This window comes from Oncorhynchus keta, chromosome 30 (genome assembly GCF_023373465.1).
Source record: "Oncorhynchus keta strain PuntledgeMale-10-30-2019 chromosome 30, Oket_V2, whole genome shotgun sequence".
In the NCBI taxonomy this organism is placed as follows: Eukaryota; Metazoa; Chordata; class Actinopteri; order Salmoniformes; family Salmonidae; genus Oncorhynchus; species Oncorhynchus keta.
Window position 1 is genome coordinate 32,785,766 of NC_068450.1, and position 25,117 is coordinate 32,810,882.

General features: G+C 42.6%; 1 protein-coding gene across 1 annotated transcript; it reads right to left on the reverse strand.

Moving 5' to 3' along the window:
* Positions 1 to 209: 209 nt before the first annotated feature.
* On the reverse strand, positions 210 to 24,582 carry LOC118363406 (nuclear factor NF-kappa-B p105 subunit-like). The gene is made up of 24 exons (XM_035744233.2): positions 24,002 to 24,582; positions 23,367 to 23,407; positions 23,004 to 23,079; positions 21,665 to 21,711; positions 21,415 to 21,513; positions 14,933 to 15,081; positions 12,262 to 12,425; positions 10,423 to 10,581; positions 9,439 to 9,543; positions 8,244 to 8,335; positions 8,005 to 8,143; positions 7,715 to 7,843; positions 7,446 to 7,544; positions 7,183 to 7,350; positions 6,892 to 7,033; positions 6,575 to 6,689; positions 6,253 to 6,454; positions 6,012 to 6,181; positions 5,702 to 5,804; positions 5,438 to 5,571; positions 5,132 to 5,201; positions 4,835 to 5,001; positions 1,767 to 1,905; positions 210 to 1,648 (listed from the first exon to the last, which is right to left on the reverse strand). Exons 2-24 carry the CDS (start codon positions 23,400 to 23,402, stop codon positions 1,569 to 1,571), a joined length of 2,784 nt encoding a protein of 927 aa, XP_035600126.1. The 5' UTR covers positions 23,403 to 23,407; positions 24,002 to 24,582; the 3' UTR covers positions 210 to 1,568.
* Between the last annotated feature and the right edge of the window lie 535 nt (positions 24,583 to 25,117).

A 25,117-nucleotide genomic window follows, 5' to 3' on the forward strand; every position in this document is an offset into this window, starting at 1 on the left:
AAGTCCACTTCGGTGGTGACGCACCTGGGATGCTGAATACCTGCATTTGAATCAGAAATGGTTGACATTTACATTAAGTACACTTTATCCAGAGTGACAGATACTTGCCGTGTTGTACAAGTGTGGATATGTTTTTTCAGGCCTGTGTCCCATCTACATCACATTAACCTCACCCAATATGTAGCTACTAAAATATGGGACAAATTGCACACCATTAACAATTTTATTAAAAAAGTTACAATAAAACCCATTAAAAAGCAAACATTGACTGTACAAAGCTGTTTCACATGGTACAGGTATAAATATTGAAGCCCCACACAGTGATGCAGTGCCAATCCAAACTTTTGCTTGGGACAGATACACATTTCAATGCCTAAAAATGCCAGTGTTGTCAGGAAGATGTTGGAATGGCTTCAAACTTGTATGAAACAAATGTCTTTCAATCTGCTGTTGATAACATGAAATATCAATGGGGACGCTGAATACTTCATTACGAAATTGGGAAGAAAATAAGGCACCGTTCTCCAATCTTCACGCAGAACTCAACATGTGATTTTTTTTAAATGGACCTGCAAATTACACACAACCAGAAACAAATGGCTTCCAAAACTGAGTTTACCCCCCCAACTCAATACAGATACATGGAGAAAAGCATGTCTACACAGGAATTAACTAAAGGATATCCAAAAGTGGTTTCTGTACTGTAGTCCAGAGTGAGGATTGTGCTCTAACAGACATGCATAGTGGAGGATAATCCATTACACTTATAAATGACTGGTAGCATCACTTCCATAGGAAATTCAATATGACTTTGTACACGATACAAAAAAATTGCAGGAGGGAAGTGTTAATGGTTGCTTGGTTCCAATACAAACCATTTTATCCATGTTTAGCATTTCCACAGGTACGGAATCACTTTTTATGAGTGGGAGATTCATAACAATGAGCTATCCCTTTGGCAGCATGCTACTGCTGTATAGGGGCAATTTTCATTTCATATAATTAATCCAAAGCGGTTTACAGTTAAAATCCATTCTGTATGGGGTCCCTGCCCTATAAATCAGGTGTTGGAAATAATTTTGCCCCGGGGCCAGATGGACTTTGCAAAGTCCCATACAAAAATATTGTTATTAGAATTGGCTGCTTGTTTGACTATGACTAAATTAACTAGTGGGAGGAGAAAATATCAGATCAGATTTAGTTTCTAATTGTCAATGAATCTTTCATAAATTATTCGTTTCAAGGATTTATACTACATGCTGTTACCTTGGAAACACCTTTTCCCCGAATAAAACCCATTCATGATGTTTATACAAACATCACATTTCAAATAGATTACTTATTATGCAAACATTATCCAAACATAACCTGCATATTATATTTACGTATACAAAACCACTTTCAAAATGTTACTGGGCCAAATAGAAAAGTGAGGATTTAGCATGATGTGTGAGGTGTGCTTGTAGGATTCATCCCTTTCAGAGGGAAATTGTCTATAGCCTGCTTTTAGGAAGCAGAAGCTTCATGACATGGACAGGGCCATGATATGTGATGGACCAATCTGGCGGTCACGCTGTGGAGAGCTCCACCCCACTGTCACACACTCCGCTGTCCTCCCATCCGTCCAGCTTCAGATCACACACACGTTCTAAGACACCCAGCAACACAAAGAGAGCGATAAGGGGGATTAAGAGCAGGGGACTTCTTAGCCAAGATTATTCTATTGAAATCACATAAGGTATAATGGCTGTTGTTTTTGAGCTTACCTAAGAGTTTTGTGGTGCTTTGGGGGGCTGGTGGAGCCTGTTCTGTTTCACGCAGTGCCCCCTCCAGTACTGTCAAAGCAGAGCAGTTCCCTACAGTCCTGAGTCCCTCCAAAAGGTCCTTGACCTTTCCTCCAGACACCTACAGACGGTGGCATAGAAGTGTAACATATCAAGTTGTCACATGCACAACTACAGTTAAATGCCTTTCTTGCAAGAGCTTATCCCAACAATGGAGTAATCAATATCAGTAGTACTAAAAAATAAAGTACAACAAACGAGAAATAGAGAGCAAGAAAGTAAGTAAGGTATATACAGGGTCAGTTCCAACACCAATGAAATACATATACATATAGGTAGATATGTATAGGGGTAAGGTGACTAGGCATCAGGATATATGACAGACAGATTAACAGCAGTGTAAATTATGATTGTGAGTGTATAGAGTCAGAATAAATGTGTGTGTGAGAAAATGGATAGTGTGCGTGTGTTGGTGTGTCAGTGCGTGAGTGTGTAGAGTCCTGTGAGTGTGTAAAAATGTAAATAAAAGGGTCAACTCAGATAGTCCATGTAGCCACTTAACTATGTAGCAGTTTTATGGCTTGGGGATAGAAGCTGTTCAGAAGCCTGTTAGTGTCAGACTTCATGCACCGGTACCGCTTGCCGTGCAGAAGCAGAGAGAACATTATGGCTTGGGTGGCTGGATTCTAACAATTTTCTGGGCCTTCCTTTCACACTGCCTGATACCGAGGTCCTGTACGGCAGGGAGCTGAGCCGCAGTGATGTACTGGGCTGTCTGCTGTATCACAACAGGCCGAGATTGAGAGTCCCATATGGCGGCGCACAATTAGCCCAGTGTTGTTAGGGTTTGGCCGGGGTAGGCCGTCATTGTAAGTAAGAATTTGTTCTTAACTGACTTGCCTAATTAAATAAAAGGTTAAATAAATACAAAAGATTTTTCAAAGATTTGGACACCGAGGAACTTGAAGCTCTCGACCGGCTCAACTGCAGCCTTGTCGATGTGGATGGGGGGGGTGCTCACAGCCAGTTTCCTGTAGTCCCCGATCAGCTCTTTGGTCTTACTGACGTTGAGGGAGAGGTTGTTGTCCCGGCCCTACAGATAACTGATCTCCTCCCTGTAAGCTGTCTCATCGTCACCGGTGATCAGACCTACCACCGTCGTGTCATCAGCAAACTCGATGATCAAGTTGGAGTTGTGGGTGGTCACCCAGTCGTGGATGAACAGGGAGTACAGGAGGGGACTAAGCACCACCCCTGTGGAGCCCCCATGTTGAGGGTCAGCGTGGCAGAGGTGATGTTGCCTACCCTCACCACCCTTGTTTAAAATGCTAGTAAAACTAAGTGCATGCTCTTCAACCGATTGCTGCCAGCACCCTCCCGACTAGCATCACTAATCTGGACGGTTCTGACTTAGAATATGTGGACAATTACAAATACCTAGGTATCCGGTTAGACTGTAAACTCTCCTTCCAGACTCACATTAAGCATCACCAATTCAAAATTAAATCTAGAATCGGCTTCCTATTTCGCAACAAAGCATCCTTCACTCACGCTGCCAAACATACCCTCGTAAAACGGACCATCCTACCGATCCTCGACTTCAGCGATGTCATTTACAAAATAGCCTCCAACACTCTACTTAGCAAACTGGATGTAGCCTATCACAGTGCCATCCGTTTTGTCACTAAAAGCCCCATTTACTACCCACCACTGCGACCTGTATGCTCTCGTTGGCCAAACCCACTGGCTCCAGGTCATCTACCTTCCGGAGAGACACCTCTCTTTAAGGAATCTAGGATAGGATGTAATCCTTCTCACCCCCTTATCCCGGCAGCTCTGCTCTGCTAGGTAAAGCCCCGTCTTATCTCAGCTCACTGGTCACTATAGCAACACCCACCCGTAGCATGCGCTCCAGCAGGTATATTTCACTGGTCATCCCCAAAGCCAACACTTCCTTTGGCTGTCTTTCCTTCCAGTTCTCTGCTGCCAATGACTGGAACGAATTGCAAAAATCACTGAAGCTGGAGTCTTATATCTCCCTCTCTAACTAAGCATCAGCTGTCAGAGCAGCTTAACGATCACTGTACCTGTACACAGCCCATCTGTAAATAGCACACCCAACTACCTCATCCCCATATTATTACTTACCCTCTTGCTCTTTTGCACCCCAGTATCTCTACTTGCACATCATCTGCACATCCATCACTCCAGTGTTAATGCTAGATTGTAATTATTTCAATTTATTGCCTTACCTCTTTATTCTTCTACATTTGCACACACTGTGCATAGATTTTTATATTGTGTTATTGACTGTATGTTTGTTTGTGTGTAACTCGGTGTTGTTGTTTTTAATCGCACTGCTTTGCTTTATCTTGGCCAGGTCGCAGTTGTAAATGGGAACTTGTTCTCAACTGGCCTACCTGCTTAAATAACGGTGAAATAAATCTAAATAAAAGGAAGTCCAGGATCCAGCTGCAGAGGAAGGTGCTCAGTTCCAGGGTTCTAAGCTTGGTGATGAGCTTGGATGGGACTATGGTGTTGAATGCTGAACTGTAGTGTATGAAAAGCATTTCCACATAGGTATTCCTCTTATTTAGGTGGGTGAGGGCAGTGTGGTATGGAATTGAGGTCTCCTGAGACGTGGGGAATAAAGGCGGGGTCAAGGAGAGGTAGGACATGACCGTGAATATGCCTGCCAGCTGCTGGAATAACACCCGGCCCGCGACCTTAAGTGTTGACCGGATTAAAGATCACGTCGGCCCCGGAGAGGGAGATCACCTAGTCCCCTGGCTCGGTGGGGGCCCTGACGCACGTCATCATTCAGCAATTGAGTCAAAATTCAATCGAAGTGTTGAAAACAGTCCCCAAGTTTCCATGAGAACATATTCATTCACTTTCTGTTCTGATTTTAATTTAAGGTGGGATAAATCTGACCAAGAAAGAGGACAGACTATGAAAGTGAAATTTCAATCTTACAATGGCTGTGTGACTCACAAGCCCTATATTTCCCCCTCATGTCTTTGCTTTAGGTTGGGATAGTGGGTGTGTACCTCGTAGCTGTCCAGCAGCGTGCTTGCGGGGGAGGAGCTGAGTCTGAAGGCACTGTTGAGGATGCCCAGGCCCAGTATGTGTGCCAGCATCTCCCAGCCATCCTCCGGGCACTCCAGAGCCTGGCATAGTGCCCGCTTTGTTTCTGAGCCCAGGCTCTGCATGTCACCTACAGAAATATGACATCGTTGTACTCCACAATGGACAAGAACCAAGATGAGACAGCAGGAGAACCCCATGGCTTAAGCTGGAGAGATTACAATGAAGGGGCTTGTTTAAACTGAAGTGCGTGAGCCAACCTTGAGGGGGGACGAAGACGAAGGCGTTGGTCTCGGGCTTGTACTCTTTTCCATTCAAGATTTCCAACACCTAGAAGCACAAGGAAGAGAGAGAATATTTAGCGAACGTTCCAGTTAATCAAAGGTCAATTCTCAAAAATGCTTTCAACTCTTGAATTCACACACCAGTAGTTTCAAACAGTCATAAAATTACTTTCATAGTAAAAAGTGTGAAAGTGTGAGAAAGGACTGTAGCAATATTAGTCAGCTGAGTGACATGTGACCATAGAAGAACATTGAGGTTAATGACAAACACACGGAACCCACCTCAGGAGTGGCAGCCATGTTGAGAGGAGTTGTCCCTGGGATGTAGCCTTCGTCCTCCTCCTCTTCCTCATCCATACAGCAGTCATGCTCTCTGAAGAACAGGGGCTCAAAGTTTTCTTTGTGAGGATCGGCACCTAGACATGAAAAGATTGATAAAGTCCTTTCTGTCTTTGAGCTAGGACTATATTACAGAGCAAACATCAAGACGGTCATCAAATTGAGACATTTGCACAAAGGGGACAGTTTGAAGAAACATAGTCCCACCTGCAGCCATGAGGAGAGCAGTCAGCTTGACAGAGCCCCGCCCTGTGGCTGTATGGAGAGGGCTGGAACCGTTGTAGGTGCAGCAGTCCACATCAGCATTCCCCTAGGGAGAAAGAGAACACTGTCAACACACACATCTTATGCCCACGACCATCACAAGGAAAGGGCTGTGTTAGTTTGACTATACTAAACATACTCTAGGTCTCCCATCCAGGTATTGACCAGCCCCAACTCTGCTTAGTCTCAAGATGCCAGCAGAAAGATGCAGGGTGGTAGGTATGGATGTAGGCAAGGCTTCTACAATATATACCTCCAGTAGCAAGCAGCCTGCCAGGGAGACGTTGTCCAGCTCAGTGGCCAGATGGAGCGCCGTGCGGCCGCAGCTCCTCTCCTGGACCTCCACACTGCCCCCGTTCACCAGGAGGTCCCTGAGGGAACACAGGCTGTTGGCAAGCACAGCCAGGTGGAGGGAGCACAGTCCTGGAGGATAAAATCAATGTCATACTCCAGTGGACTCTTCACAATGTACTGTGTGTGTGTGTGTGTTGTACCTGCTGTGTTGGGTAGGTCCACTAGTTCCACTATCTCTCTGTGTCTCAGTAGAAATCCCACCATACCTCCCTCCTTCTGCTGGGCGGCCAGGTGAAGAGCTGTGTTTCCGTGGCGATCACACAGAGTGACATCAGCCCCAGCCAATAATAGGGCCTCAGCTGCAGCCTTCTGCTGTGTTATCACCGCTATGTGCAAAGGAGTCTGGTATAGAGGGATAAATATGGGGTTCTGATTTTACTACCTCAGATTTTTATTTATTTGACCTTTATTTAACTAGGCAAGTCGGTTAAGAACAAATTCTTGTCCATGTGTGTTTGTTACCTGGTAGAGGTTGTTTCTCATGTTAAGGACCTCCTCTCCAGGCAGGGCAGAGAGGACCTGGGCTAGACTCCTGACTGCGTCTGTCTGGCTGTGGATCACCCCCAGATGGAGACCACTGGAGAAACAGAGGACAGGCACAGATTGGCATGTGCTACTGGAGAAATTATGCCAGATTTCAGGGCTATATATCCTATTGGCATCAATGCAGATGGACACAAAATGGAGGCAAATGAATGCAGATAGAAAAGTTTGAAAAATGCAGGGACGGTTATATTTCCATTAAAATTAGGTCTGAAGTGATGGGAGGGGGGACGTACGTGTCACCGTTCTCGTCCTGAGTAGTCATGAGCTGGCGCTGTGGAGCCAGCAGGTAGCTGACGTCACCAGTGACGGCGTACTGGAAGAGGGCTTCAGCCTGCCTCTCAGCAACATCCACCAGCCTGGCCACCAGCACACACTCTGTACACAAATATAAAAACACTGTCATTGACTGGATACACAACACCCTGGCTTCCAACACACACGGTCACACACCCTGCAGTGGTCTGCACCCTGAGACACTGACTCACTCTGGCTAATCACTTTACAAATGTCTCGGTTGACCTCACCTCCAGTCCTGTCCCCTGGTCCTAGCTCCACACCGGCCCCGCTCTCCTCACTAGTCTCCCCAGCAGAGGCATCCTCTGACTTGGCTCGGACCCCCACCACTGCCCCTGAGGCCGGGTCATCATCCATGTCACTGTCATCACCACTGTCCTCCGCTCTGCCTTGTGGAGCTGTGTTGAGAGGGAACATGGTTTAAGCTTCATTCCTATCCTGAACTGAAACAGAATTTATCTCTAAACCCTGGAAAACAGACAGACACACTCACCATGTTTAATTCCTGCCCCGCCACCACTCATGCCAGGGGAAAAGCCAGAGTTGTAGCTGGTGCCATAATTATTGTAGGTGGAATAGCCCTGGAAGAAACCTAAAATATAATCAAAAGTTGTTATGTTAGCCTAAATAGACAAAGCTTTTGAAATGGTACTTCATCTTGTGTTTAGGAATTTTATGAGACATTACCCATTTGAAGTTGACATGGTTGACATTTATTCATTTTTGTAAAAATTAATGACATAAGAAACATGTTCGTTGTACCTCCTCCTCCACCTGTAGCGGGACCCCCCCCCCCTGGTCCCCGGTACAGGCCCCCTGCTCCACCGTGGCCGCTGTAGTCCTGGAAGTTAGGCAGGGTCTTCTGTCTCTTCCTCTGCACTTCTTCCTTATCTGAGGATGAAGACCAGGGGCAAGACGAGCAGATTGACTTGACAGAATAATGGGTTATGTTCAATTTGAAAAATGGCACAAACTACAGTGGGTTGGAATGGAGGCCAGCATGCACAAGGGGTCTCCAGAAAGTGGTCTGGGGGTGTTTCAGACCGGCTCACCTATGATCTGCGGATGGTAGGTGAAGGGCTTGGGCTCGCTCGTCTCATTGTCCGATTTACGCTTCAGCTGCACAAACACCGAGGTGGGTTTCTGGAGGTTCAGGTCTCTGTATTTGGGGGTCTTGAAAACAATGGCAAACTGTGGAGGGGGAAGAGGGTGGAGATTTTACTCATGGTTAGGTTATAGTACTGTTACAGGGGAGGAAATGGACTTCATTGGCAACTTCTGTGTCACTGACCTGTCGGTGGACATCGGTGGGGGAGAAGTCCCCAAAGGCCTCCCATGTCAGCCCCGTCTCGTCATCCTCATAGAAGCGCACCTGGATGTCATCTGTCGCGACAGAGGGAAGATACACTGTCACAACTCCACCTTCAAACTAGGAGTAAAGTAATAAACTGCCGATGTGAAAGATATTGGAGGATAATACAAGTTCACTAGAAAAAACAACACTTCTTCATTATCCAAACCAACAAGTATGTGCATAAAGCCTTCAAGTGTTGCAAGGTATCTTTCACGCGTCATCAGTCATGGAACAAAAAGGAAATGTCAACATCTTTCCAAGGAAACCAGGAAATGGTGCCCAACATCTCCAGACAGGATTATTTGAATATCTCAGAGAAATGTTTTTACTGCATTGTACACTTCCTCGACAAGGAAACTCCGGTCATCGGAAAGCCACTGTGTGCGCAGGCATCTGTTCCAACCCAACACTACACCTATTTCAAAGAATCATTGAAAATCGTGGTCTTCAGTATGGATTGTTTGAATCAAGTGTGTTAGTGCTGGGCTGGAAGAAAAGCCTGTAGGACAGGAATAGGAGATCACTGATTGAGTCTCAGTGAGGTAGAATTACTGGAGACTGGAGATGAGGCTCTTTGTTTGGAAGTCAAACAGCAGAGCCCAACAGAGACCTGAACTTCTGTCCCAAGAGAGGATCTTTCATTCCAGGGTTGTTGACGTTCTGCCAACCGACCAATGCAGATTTTTTTAAAGGAAAACATAGCGAGAAGGACAATAGGCCACTACAACTCTCTTCCTCTTACCACATTTGCATAACAGATGGGGAATTCCCTGAGGTAGGAAAAGCAGGCCGGAGGACTTCCTTCATGAGTAGTACAGTGTGATAAATGATGATGTCACAGAGACATGTACCGGGTTGATTTTAAGAGCCAGCTAGATAGCGCTTCAGACAACACGTTGACAGTTAGATCTTCATGATAAAGTTGTCTTGATAAATCACACTTGGGAGAATAGATGGTACAACCATGGCGCCTGCATCTTACACTGGTTTCACACTATCGTGATGACCCAAATGGTACCGGCTTGGATATTTTCTTTTCCAGCAACTATGGTGGATGCGTAACCATGCCAGCGCAGTACAGCTCAGCTCAAGGTTGACTCAGCTGTGGAGTGTGAAAAAGGAACTAGTGTACCTTTCTGAACCTTGTCACAGAGCAGGTAGACCTCCTCTCCTCCAGTCACACAGCCAGCTGTTCGGTCCATGCGCACTATCTTCAGGTTAGATGCATTTGGAGCTTCTGCAGACAGGACAAGGGAATAGAGAGATGGTCAAAAGGGTCAACTCAGATCTTCTGTTTAGTGCAAGCAGAATTACATTTGTATTTATTGACAGCTAATATGCAACAAAAAAAAGGTATTCTTTGTGGTGCATCATTCCTATTTGATGCCTTGCAAATCCTTGAAATTGCACTTTGTTATCAAATTTCAAACCACCATTTTGTTTGTTTCTCTTCAAAATCTTTTCTAATTTCAAGAAACCCCAGACACCCCAAATGTGAAGAAGAAAGGACTTGACATCCACAAACTGTGTGGATGCTTTGACGCAGTAAAGGGCTGGCATCATGAAATGAAAAGTGGATGCCTAGTTTCAGCCTTGGAGAGGAAGCCGAGTGACAAATGTGATGTAGAGGAAGATAAACGCACAGAGCTACGCAAATGAAACCAGGGCACACAGATATGGTTTAATTTCAATACATCTGTATAACTCTGAATAAAAACCTGAATTCAGTGATACACTGCATAAAGGCACGAGAGCGGTTCTATTCATTTGTTCAAACAATAGTCCCTTCCGGAGTTTCATTAAGCTGAGGCACTTGGTCTTATAGCTACTGGGTTGCATGTAGCCTGGTATGGTGTGTTTCTATGGTGAGGTGAGGGAGCTTTGTCATAAGATGGACTTAGAGAAGGGTAATAAACCACCCTTCACTGGTAATGTAAAGAATAAACAACGGTGGACAACAGAGACTTCTTATTGGGTCTTGGCTAGCTAATTACTGTACTCTGGATAAGAGCGTCTGCTAAATGACTTAAATGTAAATGTAATGTACTGTTGGGGTCAGAGTGCACTGGAAAGCGCAGCACAAACGGCCGAGTGGCTGTGGCTGTTAGTGACTTACTGCTGTCAAAGATGGGGTCTGATATGACGGGGTCCAGTCTACGGGAGAAGCCCCCGTCACTGTCTGGGAGGAAGGCTGTGAACATGAGGCGCACCACGCTCAGGTCCATCTCTTTAGCCTGGTAGGACGCTGCGCTGCTGATCAGATTTCTCTGGTGATCTGAAAACACATACACTCACAAAGGTTCAATGAAGCAGGCAACGCATAAGTTCACATACAGTTCCTTCAGTAAGTATTCACACCCCTTGACTTTAAAAAAAAAAAAAAAAGTTACAAAGTAGGGTTGAAATGGAAGCCAACAATGTACACAAAATACTCTGTAATGTCAAAGTGGAAGGATTTATTTATTTTTTAAACAAATAAAAAAATAAGACACTAAGATATCTTGATTAGATAAGTATTCACAGCACTGGGTCAATACAGGTTAGAGACACCTTTGGAAGTGATTACAGCAGAGTCTTTTTGGGTAAGTCTCAAAAAGCTTTCCACACCTGGATTGTGCAACATTTGCCCATAATTATTTTTAAAATTCTTCAAGCTCTGTCAAGTTGTTTGTTGATCATTGCTAGACAGACATCTTCAGGTATTGCCATAGATTTTCAAGCAGATAAGTCAAAACTGTAACTTGGCCACTCAGGAACATTCAATGTCGTCTTGGTAAGTAACTGTAGATTTGGCATTGTGTTTTAGGTTAGTGAAAAACTCCCCAGTCCTTGCCGACGACAAGCATACCCATAACATTATGCAGTCACCACCATGTTTGGAAATATTGATGTTGGATTTGCCCAAAATATAACACTTTGTATTCAGGACAAAAAGTTTAATTCCTTTGCCACATTTTTTACAGTATTACTTTAGTGCCTTGTTGCAAACAGGATGCATGTTTTGAAATATTTGTTTTATTCTGTATAGGCTTACTTCTCTTCACTGTCATTTAGGTTAGTATTTTGGAGTAACTACAATGTTGGTGATCCATCCTCAGTTTTCTCCTATCACAGCCTGTAACTGTTTTAAAGTCACCATTGGCTTCACTGAAATCCCTGAACGGTTTCCTTGCTCTCCGGCAACTGAGTTAGGAAGGGAGCCTGTATCGTTGTAGTGACTAGATGTATTGATACACCATCCAAAGCCTAATTAACAGCTTCACCATGCGCAAAGGGATATTCAGTGTCAGCTTTTTAAAAATATATTTTTTAACCAATGCCCATCTTTGTGATAACTTCCCTGGTCTTTGTGGTTGAATCTGTGCTTGAAATTCACTACTCGACTGAGGGAGCTTACAGATAATGATATGTGTGGGGTACAGAGATGGGGTAGTCACTTTTTTTTTTATTGCACACAAGAGTCCATGCAACTTATTAGCTCAGTTGGTAGAGCATGGCGCTTGTAACGCCAGGGTAGTGGGTTCGATTCCCGGGACCACCCATACGTAGAATGTATGCACACATGATTGTAAGTCGCTTTGGATAAAAGCGTCTGCTAAATGGCATATATTATTATTATTATTATTATTATTATTATGGGATTTGTTAAGCAACTATTTTAGGCTTGCCATAACAAAGAGGTTATATACTTTTAACTCAAGATATTACAGCTTTTCATTTTGAATTCATTTGTAAACATTTCTAAAATCACAATTCTAATGACATTATAGGGTGTGGATCAGTGACACAAAAATCACAATTTAATTAATTTTATATTCAGGCTGTCACACAACTAAATGTGTAAAAAGTCAGGGGGTGTGAATACTTTCTGAAAGCACTGTATGCAAAACAAAAAATATTCTTTGTGCTCTGCAGAAATATAGTCATTCAGTCCATCGTCTTAAAGGTGACTGACCAGTGAGCTCTCGGGGGATGCGGAACTCTCCCTGGAAGGCGTCCATCTCGGGATGGATGACGATACCGCAGTTGTAGCCCATCCTGTAGGCCTCAGACATACGGTCCTCCAGTGTCTTACTCACGTTCTTCTTGGTCACGTGGAGGATGCCCAAGTTGGGGAAACTGTCACATGGAGATATTGATTTATATGTGGTACGTTTTTAATCCTGTACGCTTGTGGAAATAGGCCTATATGGATACCACCAAATTGAAATGTTTCTAATAGAAGAACTATGAAAAAGCATATTCATGACCATGGAAGCAATTGAAAGAGAACAATTTGGAGATTATAGGGAAAATATTAGACCAAAGGTGAGGACACAACAGTTCACCTGACAAGACAAAATCAACAGTGTAATGTTTGGATTCAATGTACATTTTACATTTACTGTACTTTTCACAGCATTTGTCAATGATTACAAGGATTTGAGTGAGAGGTCTAACTGCCCCTTCTGTTTTTGCTCTCCTAGCTTTGCCATTGAGGAACTGAAGCGAGCACACTTGTAGTTTTTTATTTGGAACACAGTCGTGTCCCCACCATCACAAAATGACTGTTGTTGTTTACGCAATCCAAAAACATTACATTATAAAAATCACAATTTGGGTCAGGTGGCCATCATTTGAAAGCGTATTATATTGCCAACATGGCTAGCTAAATTATAAAATAGGATCTTACAGTGTTAGGCTTTCAAAAGGCATTTCAAGAACATTACAACTTTGGTGCGCATAGAAAGGACAAGACAAACATAGGCTCGTTCTCTTCAGGACAACCCAGGCTATGACGCATGTCATCTTTCTAAATGTGGATGAAACATAATTATAAACCTTGATACTGTAAATGACATGACTTTTCTTGATTTAAAGCATTTCCCTCAGTCAGACAACAAATGTGCAAAAGTTGCCCAATTTGCGGGAGGGACGGGGGCATCTTCTTGTCACGCGCAGTGTTCAAGTTTATAGCGGCTGTCAGTCAAAAGCTCTGACATCATGTATAGCAAAATCTGCCATTTCAAATAGAGGTCGACCGATTATGATTTTTCAATACCGATACCGATTATTGGAGGACCTAAAAAGCAGAAGCCGATTAAATCGGACGATTTTTAATTTGTGTTTTATTTGTAATAATGACAATTACAACAATACTGAATGAACACTTAATTTAACTTAATATAATAGATCATTAAATTCAATTTAGCCTCAAATAAATAATGAAACATGTTCAATTTGGTTTAAATAATGCAAAAACAAAGTGTTGGAGAAGAAAGTAAAAGTGCAATATGTGCTATGTAAGAACGCTAATGTTTAAGTTCCTTGCTCAGAACATGAGAACATATGAAAGCTGGTGGTTCCTTTTAACATGAGTCTTCAATATTCCCAGGTAAGAAGTTTTAGGTTGTCGTTATTATTGTAATTATAGGACTATTTTCCTTCTATACCATTTGCCATTTGTCACCATTTCATTAACATTTGACTATTGGATGTTCTTATAGGCACTTTAGTATTGCTAGTGTAACAGTATAGCTTCCGTCCCTCTCCTCGCTCCTCCCTGTGCTCGAACCAGGAACACAACGTCAACAGCAACCCTCGAAGCAGCGTTGCCCATGCAGAGCAAGGGAAAAAACCACAGGCTCAGAGAGAGTGACGTTTGAAACGCTATTAGCGCACGCTAACTAGCTGGCCATTTCACTTCGGTTACACCAGCCTCATCTCGGGAGTTGATAGACTTGAAGTCATAAACAGCGCAATGCTTAACGCACAACAAAGAGCTGCTGGCAAAACGCCCGAAAGTGCTGTTTGAATTCATGTTTACGCACCTGCTTTTGCCTACCACCGCTGAGTCAGATACTTAGATACTTGTATGCTCAGTCAGATTATATGCAACGCCGGACACGCTAGATAATATCTAGTAATATCATCAACCATGTGTAGTTAACTAGTGATTATGATTGATTGATTGTTTTTTATAAGATAAGTTTAATGCTAGCTAGCAACTTACCTTGGCTTACTGCATTCGCGTAACAGGCAGTCTCCTTGTGTAGTGCAACAAGAGAGAGGCAGGTCGTTATTGCGTTGGACTAGTTAACTGTAAGATTGTATCCCCCGAGCTGACAAGGTGAAAATCTGTCGTTCTGCTCCTGAACGAGGCAGTTAACCCAACGTTCCCAGGCCGTCATTGAAAATAAGAATGTGTTCTTAACTGACTTGCCTAGTTAAATAAAGATTAAATAAAGGTGTAAAAAAAAAAAAAATGTAAAATCGGCAAAATCGGCGTGCAAAAACACAGATTTCCGATTGTTATGAAAACTTGAAATCGGCCCTAATTAATCGTCCATTCCGATTAATCGGTCAACCTCTAATTTCAACCTATATACAGGGTGATACAGGCTGTTAATGGGAAGGGCTACGTAAACATGCAAGATATAACACCACAACGACGTACGTTCAGGTTAGATGGGGAAACCCTAAGTCAGAAATCTCATCACTACATCTCAAAGGAAGGGCCTATCTTATAAAAAGTCCTGACATGTCTGCAATGTTGTCAATAAGTAAGCATATTAAAACCTGTTGAATGCACCAATAAGCTAGCTGGTGTGTGTCTCAGCTGGAGAGAGAATGGTGGAAACAAACACCTGATGCTGGAGTCTTTTGGCTGTAGGTCTGCGATGCAGATGCCCTTGTCACACTGCTTGCCCACCAGACTGTGGGCATGGAGGTGGGCATCTTTAGAGTTGGTCACCAGCTGTACCACCACACGTGCCAACCCCTGATAGTTAAATATCTGCAAAGAGGGAGACAAACACTTTTTAGACCAGATATTAGAACAACAGCCCCGGGAGCCAGACTGATAGTGACTCACTCACTCACTCATTCATTCATTCATTCATTCATACATGCATACATGCATACATACAAGCATTGAAAAAAACAGTTGAATATACCAGTCCAAATGGTAAACAATATCTGAGTGATGAATCGACCAAATGAAAACATGAAGGAAAGGATGGATGAAAACAGTGTTCAACATGGCTCAAGTTGACACTCAGGGTTAGGGTAGGTTGGGAACCTGTCTTCGCACACTTTTTAAATAAGTGACCAGAGTTATTTTTTATTAAACAACAGTGAAAGGTGAAAGGTCGTGTTTTCAGTTCCTTTTAACATGAGTCTTCAATATTCCCAGGTAAGACTATTTTCCTTCTATACCATTTGTATTTCATTAACCTTTGACTATTGGATGTTCTTATAGGCACTTTAGTATTACCAGTGTAACAGTATAGCTTCTGTCCCTCTCCTCGCTCCTCCCTGGGCTCGAACCAGCAACACAACGACAACAGCCACCATCGAAGCAGCGTTACCCATGCAGAGCAAGGTGAACAACTACTAGAAGGCTCAGAGCGAGTGACGTTTGAAATCATATTAGCGCGCTAACTAGCTAGCCATTTCACTTCGGTTACACCAGCCTCATCTCGGGAGTTGATAGACTTGAAGTCATAAACAGCGCAATGCTTGACGCACAACGAAGAGCTGCTGGCAAAACGCACGAAAGTGCTGTTTGAATGAATGTTTACACGCCTGCTTCTGCCTACCACTGCTCAGTCAGATACTTAGATACTTGTATGCTAAGTCAGATTATATGCAACGCAGGACACGCTAGATAATATCTATTAATATCATCAACCATGTGTAGTTAACTAGTGATTATGATTGATTGATTGTTTTTTATAAGATAAGTTTAATGCTAGCTAGCAACATACCTTGGGTAACTGCATTCGCGTAACAGGCAACCTCCTTGTGGAGTGCAACGAGAGAGAGGCTGGTCGTTATTGCGTTGGACTAGTTAACTGTAAGGTTGCAAGATTGGATCCCCCGAGCTGACAAGGTGAAAATCTGTCGTTCTGCCCCTGAACGAGGCAGTTAACCCACCGTTCCTAGGCCGTCATTGAAAATAAGAATGTGTTCTTAACTGACTTGCCTAGTTAAATAAAAGGTATAAAAAAATATATTTTTAAATCGGCGCCCAAAAATACAGATTTCTGATTGTTATGAAAACTTGAAATCGGCCTTAATTAATCGGCCATTCCGATTAATCGGTCGACCTCTACATCCAATCCGAAACGCCATACCCGTCACGGAAAACCCCTCAGCAAATTGGTTAATAAGCATTACTTGGCACAAAAGGTCCCATAAAAATCTATTTTGTATTTTCCCCAAATTCTGTTTTAAGATTTTATTTTCGTGGTTTGTGATTTTTCCCCAGTTTTTTTCAGTTACTGCTGAAGCACATGTCATGACAGAGTTAGCAAAACAATCCGCACCCAATTGATAGAAATGATCCTGGATTAACATTTAATTGAGAATGTTTTTGGGGAAAGTGTCTACCCACAAGACGGTTATCATTATCGTCGCTAACTGGCTACATACAGATTGGTAGACAAACGCGCAACCAAACAGACAGAGGGGGGCAATATTGCTAAAATTAATTGGCAGATATTGTGTTAAATTTGGCTTTTTAAACCAACCGTGGCTAACCAGGGGTGGGATAATGTCAATGTGGCTTTGATTGGATAGTAGCCAATGATAGCGTGAGCTTTGTTTGACATTTTGCGATGGAACATATGAAAAAAAATGCATGCATTTCAGAATTGATTTGCGAGCTACTCGTAGGTGGGCTGCGAGCTACTGGTAGCTCTACCTGTTGGGAGAACCCTGCTGTAGACGAATGCCACTGAACTTGGCCTTCACTTCGCCTCTTTCTGGTTCCCCGAGACAAAATGAGCCTACATACAAAACCAACCCAGTTCCTAGAAACAGCACGTGTTGTTAGACACAGTAGCCAGCGGGTGAACCTGAAGAACACATTTAGAATTTGCCTAGGCCTACCTAGAAAAGTCTCTAGCCTGCACTTGTCAAATGTCTCTTTCCTCAACCCTGTCCTTAACCACAGCATATACTACTGTTCAAAAGTTTGTGGTCACTTAGAAATGTCCTTGTTTTTGAAAGAAAAACATTGTTTTTGTCCATTAAAATAACATCAAATTGATCAGAAATACAGTGTAGACATTGTTAGTGTTGTAAATGACTATTGTAGCTGGAAACGGCAGATTTTTTTTATGGAATAACTACATAGGCCCATTATCAGCAACCATCAATCCTGTTTTCCAATGGCATGTTGTTAGCTAATCCAAGTTTATCATTTTAAAAGGCTAATTGATCATTAGAAAACCCTTTTGCAATTATATTAGCACAGTTGAAAACTGTCGTTATGATTAAAGAATCAATAAAACTGGCCTTCTTCAGACTAGTTGAGTATCTGGAGCATAACCATTTGTGGTTATGGACTTTCTTCTGGAACTCATCAGTTTATTCTTGTTCTGAGAAATTAAGGTTATTCCATGCAAGAAATTGCCAAGAAACTGAAGATGCTGTGTCCTACTCCCTTCACAGAACAGCGCAAACTAGCTCTAATCAGAAAAGAATGATGAGTGGGAGGCCCCAGTGCACAACTGAGCAAGAGGACAAGTACATTGGAGTGTCTAGTTTGAGAAACTGACGCCTCACAAGTCATCAACTGGCAGCTTCATTAGATAGTACCCGTAAAACACCAGTCTCAACGTTAACAGTGAAGCGGCAACTCTGGGATGCTGGCCTTCTATAATATATAATAATATAATAATAGGCAGAGTTCCTCTGTCCAGTGTCTGTGTTTTTTTTGCCCATCTTAATCTTCTTTTTATTGGCCAGTCGGCGATATGGCTTTTTCTTTGCAACTCTGCCTAGAAGGCCAGCATCCCGGAGTCGCCTCCTTACTGTTAACGTTGAGACCGGTGTTTAAAAGGCTAATTGATCATTAGAGGACATTTCTAAGTCACCCCAAACTTTTGAAAGGTAGAGTACATATAAGGTTTTCTAGAATACAACTCCTCCCTTGGTTACCTATTTGGGTTATAGCCAGACTGCTACGCGCTCTCCTGCTTACATAGCATGGTAGTGTGTTTTTTTGTGTAAGGAAATACAATTTAGAAAAATATAAAATGTACTCTCAGGGTTATTGGCTCTTAGCCTGTCCAGCTAGTTCATTCATAACGACTTAATGACTAAATTACTGAAATGTAATGGCTGGCTGAGTGAGGCTCAGTTAGGAGCTGAAGTGTGATGGTCACTGTGTTGTGTGTGTCATGTGGTTATTCAGACACTTTCTCTACGGGGAAAATTAGTCTCTCTTGCATCAACAAAACACACGCATACTATCACACGCAACAAGCATTCAAAATGGTTGAAAATGCCAGTCCAAATGGTAAACAATATCTGAGTGATGAATCGACCAAATGAAAATATGAAGGAAAGGATGGATGAAAACAGTGTTCCTCATGGCTCAAGTTGACACTCAGGGTTAGGGTAGGTTGGGAACCTGTCTTCGCACACTTCTTCATACGCCACCAGATCTATTTTCAAACAACGGCAAAAGGTTAAGTTCAACTAAAGATTCCCAGCCAATCAAAAACTCCTCGGTTTACCCGTCACGGGGAACCCCTCAGCTTACCCGTCACCAATTCTTCACAGAAAAGAGAATGTGCATTTCTCTTCAGTGATCAGATATGCATTTCATGCAGTTGAATCACTTTCTATGACACACAGACCAACGTCTCAGAGTTCTGTTCTGACTAAAAGGAAGCCGACATAGATAGTCTAGATCTAACAATAGAATGTAAACAACATTCTTGATCTGTCAAAGGCTGATACCATTAATTCAATACAGCAACAATGACGCATCAAATAAATGATTAACTCTGGGAGTGACTTATGTATGCTATGAGCTTATGGATATCAACATATGTAATGGACACAGGGGGGAGGTAAAGGTATGCCATCTAACCACTTTGAAATCTTACACATGCTTCCTGGTCAAAATTAATACCACACTGTAGACCAGGGTTTCCAAACTCAGTCCTGGGCCCCCTCCCCCCAACCCCCCAGGTGCACATTTAGGTTTTTTGCCTTAGCAACTACAGAGATGATTCAAATAATGAAAGTTTGATGAGGAGTTGGTTATTTGAATCAACGGTGTAGTGCTAGGGAGAAAAACAAAACGTGTATCAGAGGGGCCCAGGACCGAGTTTGGGAAACCCTGCTGTAGACGAATGCCACTGAACTAGGCCTTCACTTCGCCTCTTTCTGGTTCCCCGAGACAAAATTGGCCTACATACAAAACCAACCCAGTTCCTAAAAACAGCCTGTGTCGTTAGGTGCAGTAGCCAGAGGGTGAGACTGAAAACACATTTTGAAGTTGTCTACCTAGAAAACAATCTCTAGCCTGCTCTTGCGCTCAAATGTGTGTTTTCCTCAACCCAGTCTATAGCCACAGCATATACATATCCGGCTTTCTAGAATATAAGGACTAGAATATAACTCCTCCCTTGGTTACCTATTTGGGTTATCTTACAAGGTGAAAAGTGAGAATACTATTTTGTTGTCCTTGTCTGTAAGATCAGATTCAATTTAAATTGCCCCTCCAGGGATGGATGCAAGCACTGACTTGTGGAGAACTCAGACATTCTGTACTGTTGCCGCATATGAAACATTTGATCTCAATCCCGAAGGCTAGAGTATAGAGTCATATTAAAAGCTTTAGCTTCACCGTCCAAATAAATACATAGGGGAGCATGCATGTGGCACAGAAACAGAACTCATATATCAATGCACTGTGTGTCTTCTTTGTACAGATGCACAACATAGGCAGTGGGCTACATGTGCCTGCACAACCTCTAGAAAAGGTTTGAGAGACAATACTTTCTTCGCTCTGAGGCAGTCGTTTCATGTCTGAGTCTGTCTGAGATCGTGGGGGCGAGCTGAAAATACTGTTTCCTGTCGGAGACGCCACTCAACAGTTCCTAGTAATTACCCCTATGACACAGGAGGAAAATCCCAAAAGGCTTGAAACAAAGGAAATGGCAGGTCAGATTTATATACCTGTTTTCAAACACCTAATTTTCAAAAATGTGCTCTCAGGGTTATTGGCTCTCAGCCTGTGCAGCTAGTTCATTCATAACGACTTAATGACTAAATTACTGAATCGTAAGGACTTGACTGGCTGGCTGACTGGCTGAGTGACAGGCTCAGTTAGGAGTTTGAGTGTTACTGTCACAAAGGTTGAAATCTATTTTTTTAAAAGCACTCTATGCAAATGAGAGGTTGGAGAAACACCTACTCCTACTACTTGAAGAAAATATGTGGAGACACGAGAAGAGGGGATTTCCAGGAGTTTATTCTGAACATAGTTCAAATTGTCTAAGATAAATTAATATTTGTGGTGTGTGAGTGAGAGACTGGATATATTTGCATGCCGTGAATGGATTTCTGTCAGGGTGGGCCTGTAAATGTTAGTTTGAAATACAAGCGGAACTGATCATAACTTTCTCCGTTTATGAATGAAAAAAACTATTAAATCTCAAACACATAAGAGACAGAAAATTCCTAGGAATCGCAAGCAGAATTCCTACTTCTGCTTGTTCAGTTGGAGGATCAAAGGAAAGGGGCCTCTTGAGTGGCGCAGGAACTACATCGCAGTGCTAGCTACGCTACTACAGATCCTGGTTCGATCCCTGGCTGTGTCGCATCCAGCCGTGACCGGGAGCCCATGAGGCAGCGCGCAATTGGCCGGTTGGGTTGTCTAGAAACTTCTGTGGCGGGCCGGGCGCAATGCACACTGACACGGTCGCCAGGTGGACGGTGTTTCCTCCGACACGTTGGTGCGGCTGGCTTCCGGGCTAATTAAGCATTGTGTCAAGAAGCAGTGTGGCTGGTTGTGTTTCGGAGGACGCACAGCTCTCGACCTTCGCCTCTCCTGAGTCTGTAAGGGAGTTGCAGCGATGGAACAAGACTAACTACCAATTGGATACCATGAAATTTGGGAGAAAAAGGGGTAAAAAACATGATAATAAAGGATGGAAGGAAGGAGTGAAGGACAGACAGCAGGCAATAAGAGAACAGAACGACGAAAGTAAAGGAGGGAGAAGGGAAATAACTAAGGAGAGAAAGGAAGAAGGAAGGATGGAAAGCATCAAGGAAGAAAGGAAGGAAATTATGACATAAGGAAGGACATGTTGGTGGATCTTACCCTGATATTGGGATAGGACTTTCTGTTCTTCTCACTAGAGGCCCCTGGTAGCCCGCCGTGAGAAGGTCCCTCACAGCCATAACGAAACCTGAAGCCCCGCTAGAATAGACATAGAATACTTTTAATGACACTCAACTGAACACTTTTCAATACCACTTTGAAATGTGATTAAATTCGATTTTGGAGTCTAGCTTGTTTACGTAGCCTGTGGTGTAACTGAAAGAAGGAGCACAATGACGAAAAGGGTTACCTGTTTAGGCTGTTCAATGATTTGGAGGTAGGGCCCATCTGCTGTAACTAAGAACAAATAAACAATGATTTACATTAGTTTTACAACAGGACTGGCCAACCCTCCTCCTGGAGAGCTTCTGTAATGGGTGTGCATACAGGCTTTTGTTCCAGCCCTGCTCTGACACAGACGATTTTGTGAACTAATGAGCTGCCAGTGAGGACATTGACTAGCGGAATCAGGTGTTAGAGTGGCGCTGGAACAAAATCCTGCACAGCCAGTAGCCTAGCTCTCCAGGACCTTCCCTCTACTAAACAAACATATTACTTTTCCCCAGGTGCTGTGATAGAGGATGTATTTAAAGTCAGATAAGAAGCAACACTGACAAAGGGTGTGAACCTTTTAGGAATGGGGGCCAGGGCTATCGTCCGTGTCAGAACATCTTCCTCCTCAAACTACTTAGCTGAGCGAGCTTCTTCCCCTTCCTGCCTAATGTAGGGCCCGCTGCCTAAGCCACATCCTCCCACTGACATAACCTCAATCAAGAACCTCATCTGCCAAATGATGTTCAGCTTCAGATCTCTATAGAACAGACAACCTTCAGACATTCAAATGTGACATTTTCCTTCAGCTCTAAGAATGGAGCATTGCACTGTCACAAGATGTCTTGATCCATACTTGTAAGATGAATGAAGTAGCTTATCGGGTATGTCCATTCATCTAGACTGCTCTTGAATATGCCAGTTCTGGGTACAGAGATGGGTATCCCCCAAGAAAGTAGTAATAAAATAGATGTATTTTATATAGCTCTTTTCATTACAAACAACAATCTCAATGTCGCTTTGAACACAAAAACAACTGTAGAGATCTTGCTGTTCACAGTTGATGGTCTTTCGCAGCTTCATATGTCTGGGCAGTTCAAAAAGGCAGAAGCAGCAGTACCTTGAACCTTATTGGCCCATTCCCACAACCACTCTGGCATAAACATCCACTACTAATCTCACTTAAACCTTGGTTTTAAAACAGCCCTCTTGAGACCAAAGGAGAAGTGAAAGCACAGAGAAGGAGAAGTACACTTTATGTCTACATTACAACTCTGCAATATCATGACATCATGAAACTGAGTTCAGAAAAACAACTTTTTCCATAAAAGAACCGAGGTGGCAAGGAAGAGCTTACTCTCTACAGTGAAAGTACTCTCCAATTTTAGGCTTTCATTAAATTACATCTTTAGTTAGGCCCATTTAATCTCTATTTGGGTATAAAGGCCTAAACATGGGGCATATCTGAAGGGGACAGATAGGTGCAGGTAATCAATATAGCTCATAATGGGTTTATAAAGGGGGTCATGACTTCTTACCTGTCCGGAGTGAGTTGGAGTGTGACATGGGAGGGAAATTCAGGGGATCCCATAGTGGATCTATGTCAAAGTTGTACTACAAGAAAAGACAAGAGAGAATCTAATTTCAATGACAAATGTAGAAATGTATGAATAATATCTATGAATGAGACACTGGCAAACCTATGTCAGATGAAGAGACATCTTTAGCCACCGTGTTAACCTCTCCTTTAATATGGGCTGTTGTTCTGATGTGCTATGTGTTTATAGGGAAATCGATTTCTTCTTAAAAACTCAGTGACAAAAGATAAAGCCTACAATGCATATATGACAAATACAGAGATTCAGTTTCGACATTGCGTGGACATGAAACACCTAGCTTACCGGTTGGTGAGGTAGGTAAGGCTCCTCTTCTGCCATTGTGTCTGAGAGAGAAGACAAAGACCTTGAGAACAGTAATGGCTTATAAAGCAATAGTTAGTGCACATATGGATATTACATACAGTTATATCAAATTACTTACCGGAATTAAAGATATCATTGATTTCCTGCATCTGACCCAATCTCAAATGTGGCCTGATTAAACAGTTCTCGTTACATTTGGATTTGCTACGGGTAATGCTCTGTGCATAAACCACTTAGCTAACTAGCCAGTTCAAGTTTAATAGCTAACTAAAACAAGTGTCATGATAAGAGAGGGTGTTGCTTTAGCTAATTTAAGTACATTTTCCAATAGCCCCATAATGACTCAATAAAGAAGGGCAAACTGGCTTTATTGGCTTTACTTAGCTAACTACTTCATTGTTTGATTGTGGCTAGCAAACATGCTAGTCGATTATACTATTTTAGTTGGCTAGCATACATGCTAACTGGCTAATAAAGAGGAAGTGGACAAGGCTAGCAACCTAACTGACTTGGTAGCAAAGTTATACCAGCTAACGGTAGGTAGCTAAGCTAACTATCAATATACTTTCTAACTTAGTTACTCATTTAATTGAAACATTGTAGCCAATGCTTACCTTCGGTCACAAATGTGATTCCTACATCAACATGAAAGTCCAAGGCAATGGCAGTCCCAATCCAATCAGTTGAGTCGAGTTTTGCACATTATTGCGCCATGCTTGCGACCTGAACTCATTTGACCTAATCAAACATGGACAGTATCTATGGTAAATTGTTCATATTACACACAACTAAATATGTCAGTACTAGCTAACAAAGGACATCGACTTATACAGTTGTTCAGACACTTGACTTCCCCACTAGAAATTTCACTGCGGTCAAGTGAGCCGACACTCGCAAATCGCAGCTAAGCCACCTGCGTTTGACTTTACTCCTGAATTTCTATGCGCGAATACGCAACACTTTAGGGTATCACGTGTTTTCTGAAACTGAGTAGGATGCACTTTCATGCACAGATTGAGACGATAGCTACAAATCATTCCAAGCAAACCGTTTGAAGCACACGTATTTAATCTTCCATAATCAAAATTATAACATTTCTCGCTTTATCAAAACTTTCTTTGATATTCCGGGTAGAGTATGGCTGCATAAGCTGCAGTAGCCTAGCGTGTGTGCTGTTTAACAAATGTTAAATTGTGAAAGCAAGATGTGTTTACAGTCATGACATACAAACACAGTACACACACACACACACACACACACACACACACACACACACACACAGTTTCACAGCAAAATCTAAGTGAGCTTGATGTTTTTCTTCGTTTTTCTTTGTATTTCATTAAAGAGAGTTTAGAATTGTGTATAAAGTGTTAAATAACTACATGTGTTTGATCTATCCTTAACAAAATGGTATCTTTATAAACCACACAAGGCCCATACTATGCCAGCTACAAGATTGGAAAAATACATTTACTGTATATTACAGTGACATTATTTTAACACAGTAAATATGGATGGTAAACATTTTGTGACGAGTGTCACTAGTATATCAGTAATACAGTGTGATTAACATGGCGCACCATTGTTTCCTTGTGATATTGGGGGAGAATTTGAAGAAGGTGAGAAGAAAGGAGGATATACACCATTGAAGCCAATTAACAGAAGAGGAGCAGAAGAGACTCCAACCTGACCGCTGGAAGAGAGAACCAACTCACTGTACAGGCTTAGAT

Bases quoted from the DNA above. Each gene is read 5' to 3' on its own strand.
- LOC118363406 (XM_035744233.2), bottom strand. From the start codon at position 23,402: ATGGCAGAAGAGGAGCCTTACCTACCTCACCAACCG. The intron at 6,182-6,252 runs GTACAACACACA...TTTATCCTCCAG, and splicing joins GGACCTACCCAACACAGCAG to GACTGTGCTCCCTCCACCTG. The intron at 1,906-4,834 runs GTACACACCCAC...CACCGTCTGTAG, and splicing joins CGCTGCTGGACAGCTACGAG to GTGTCTGGAGGAAAGGTCAA.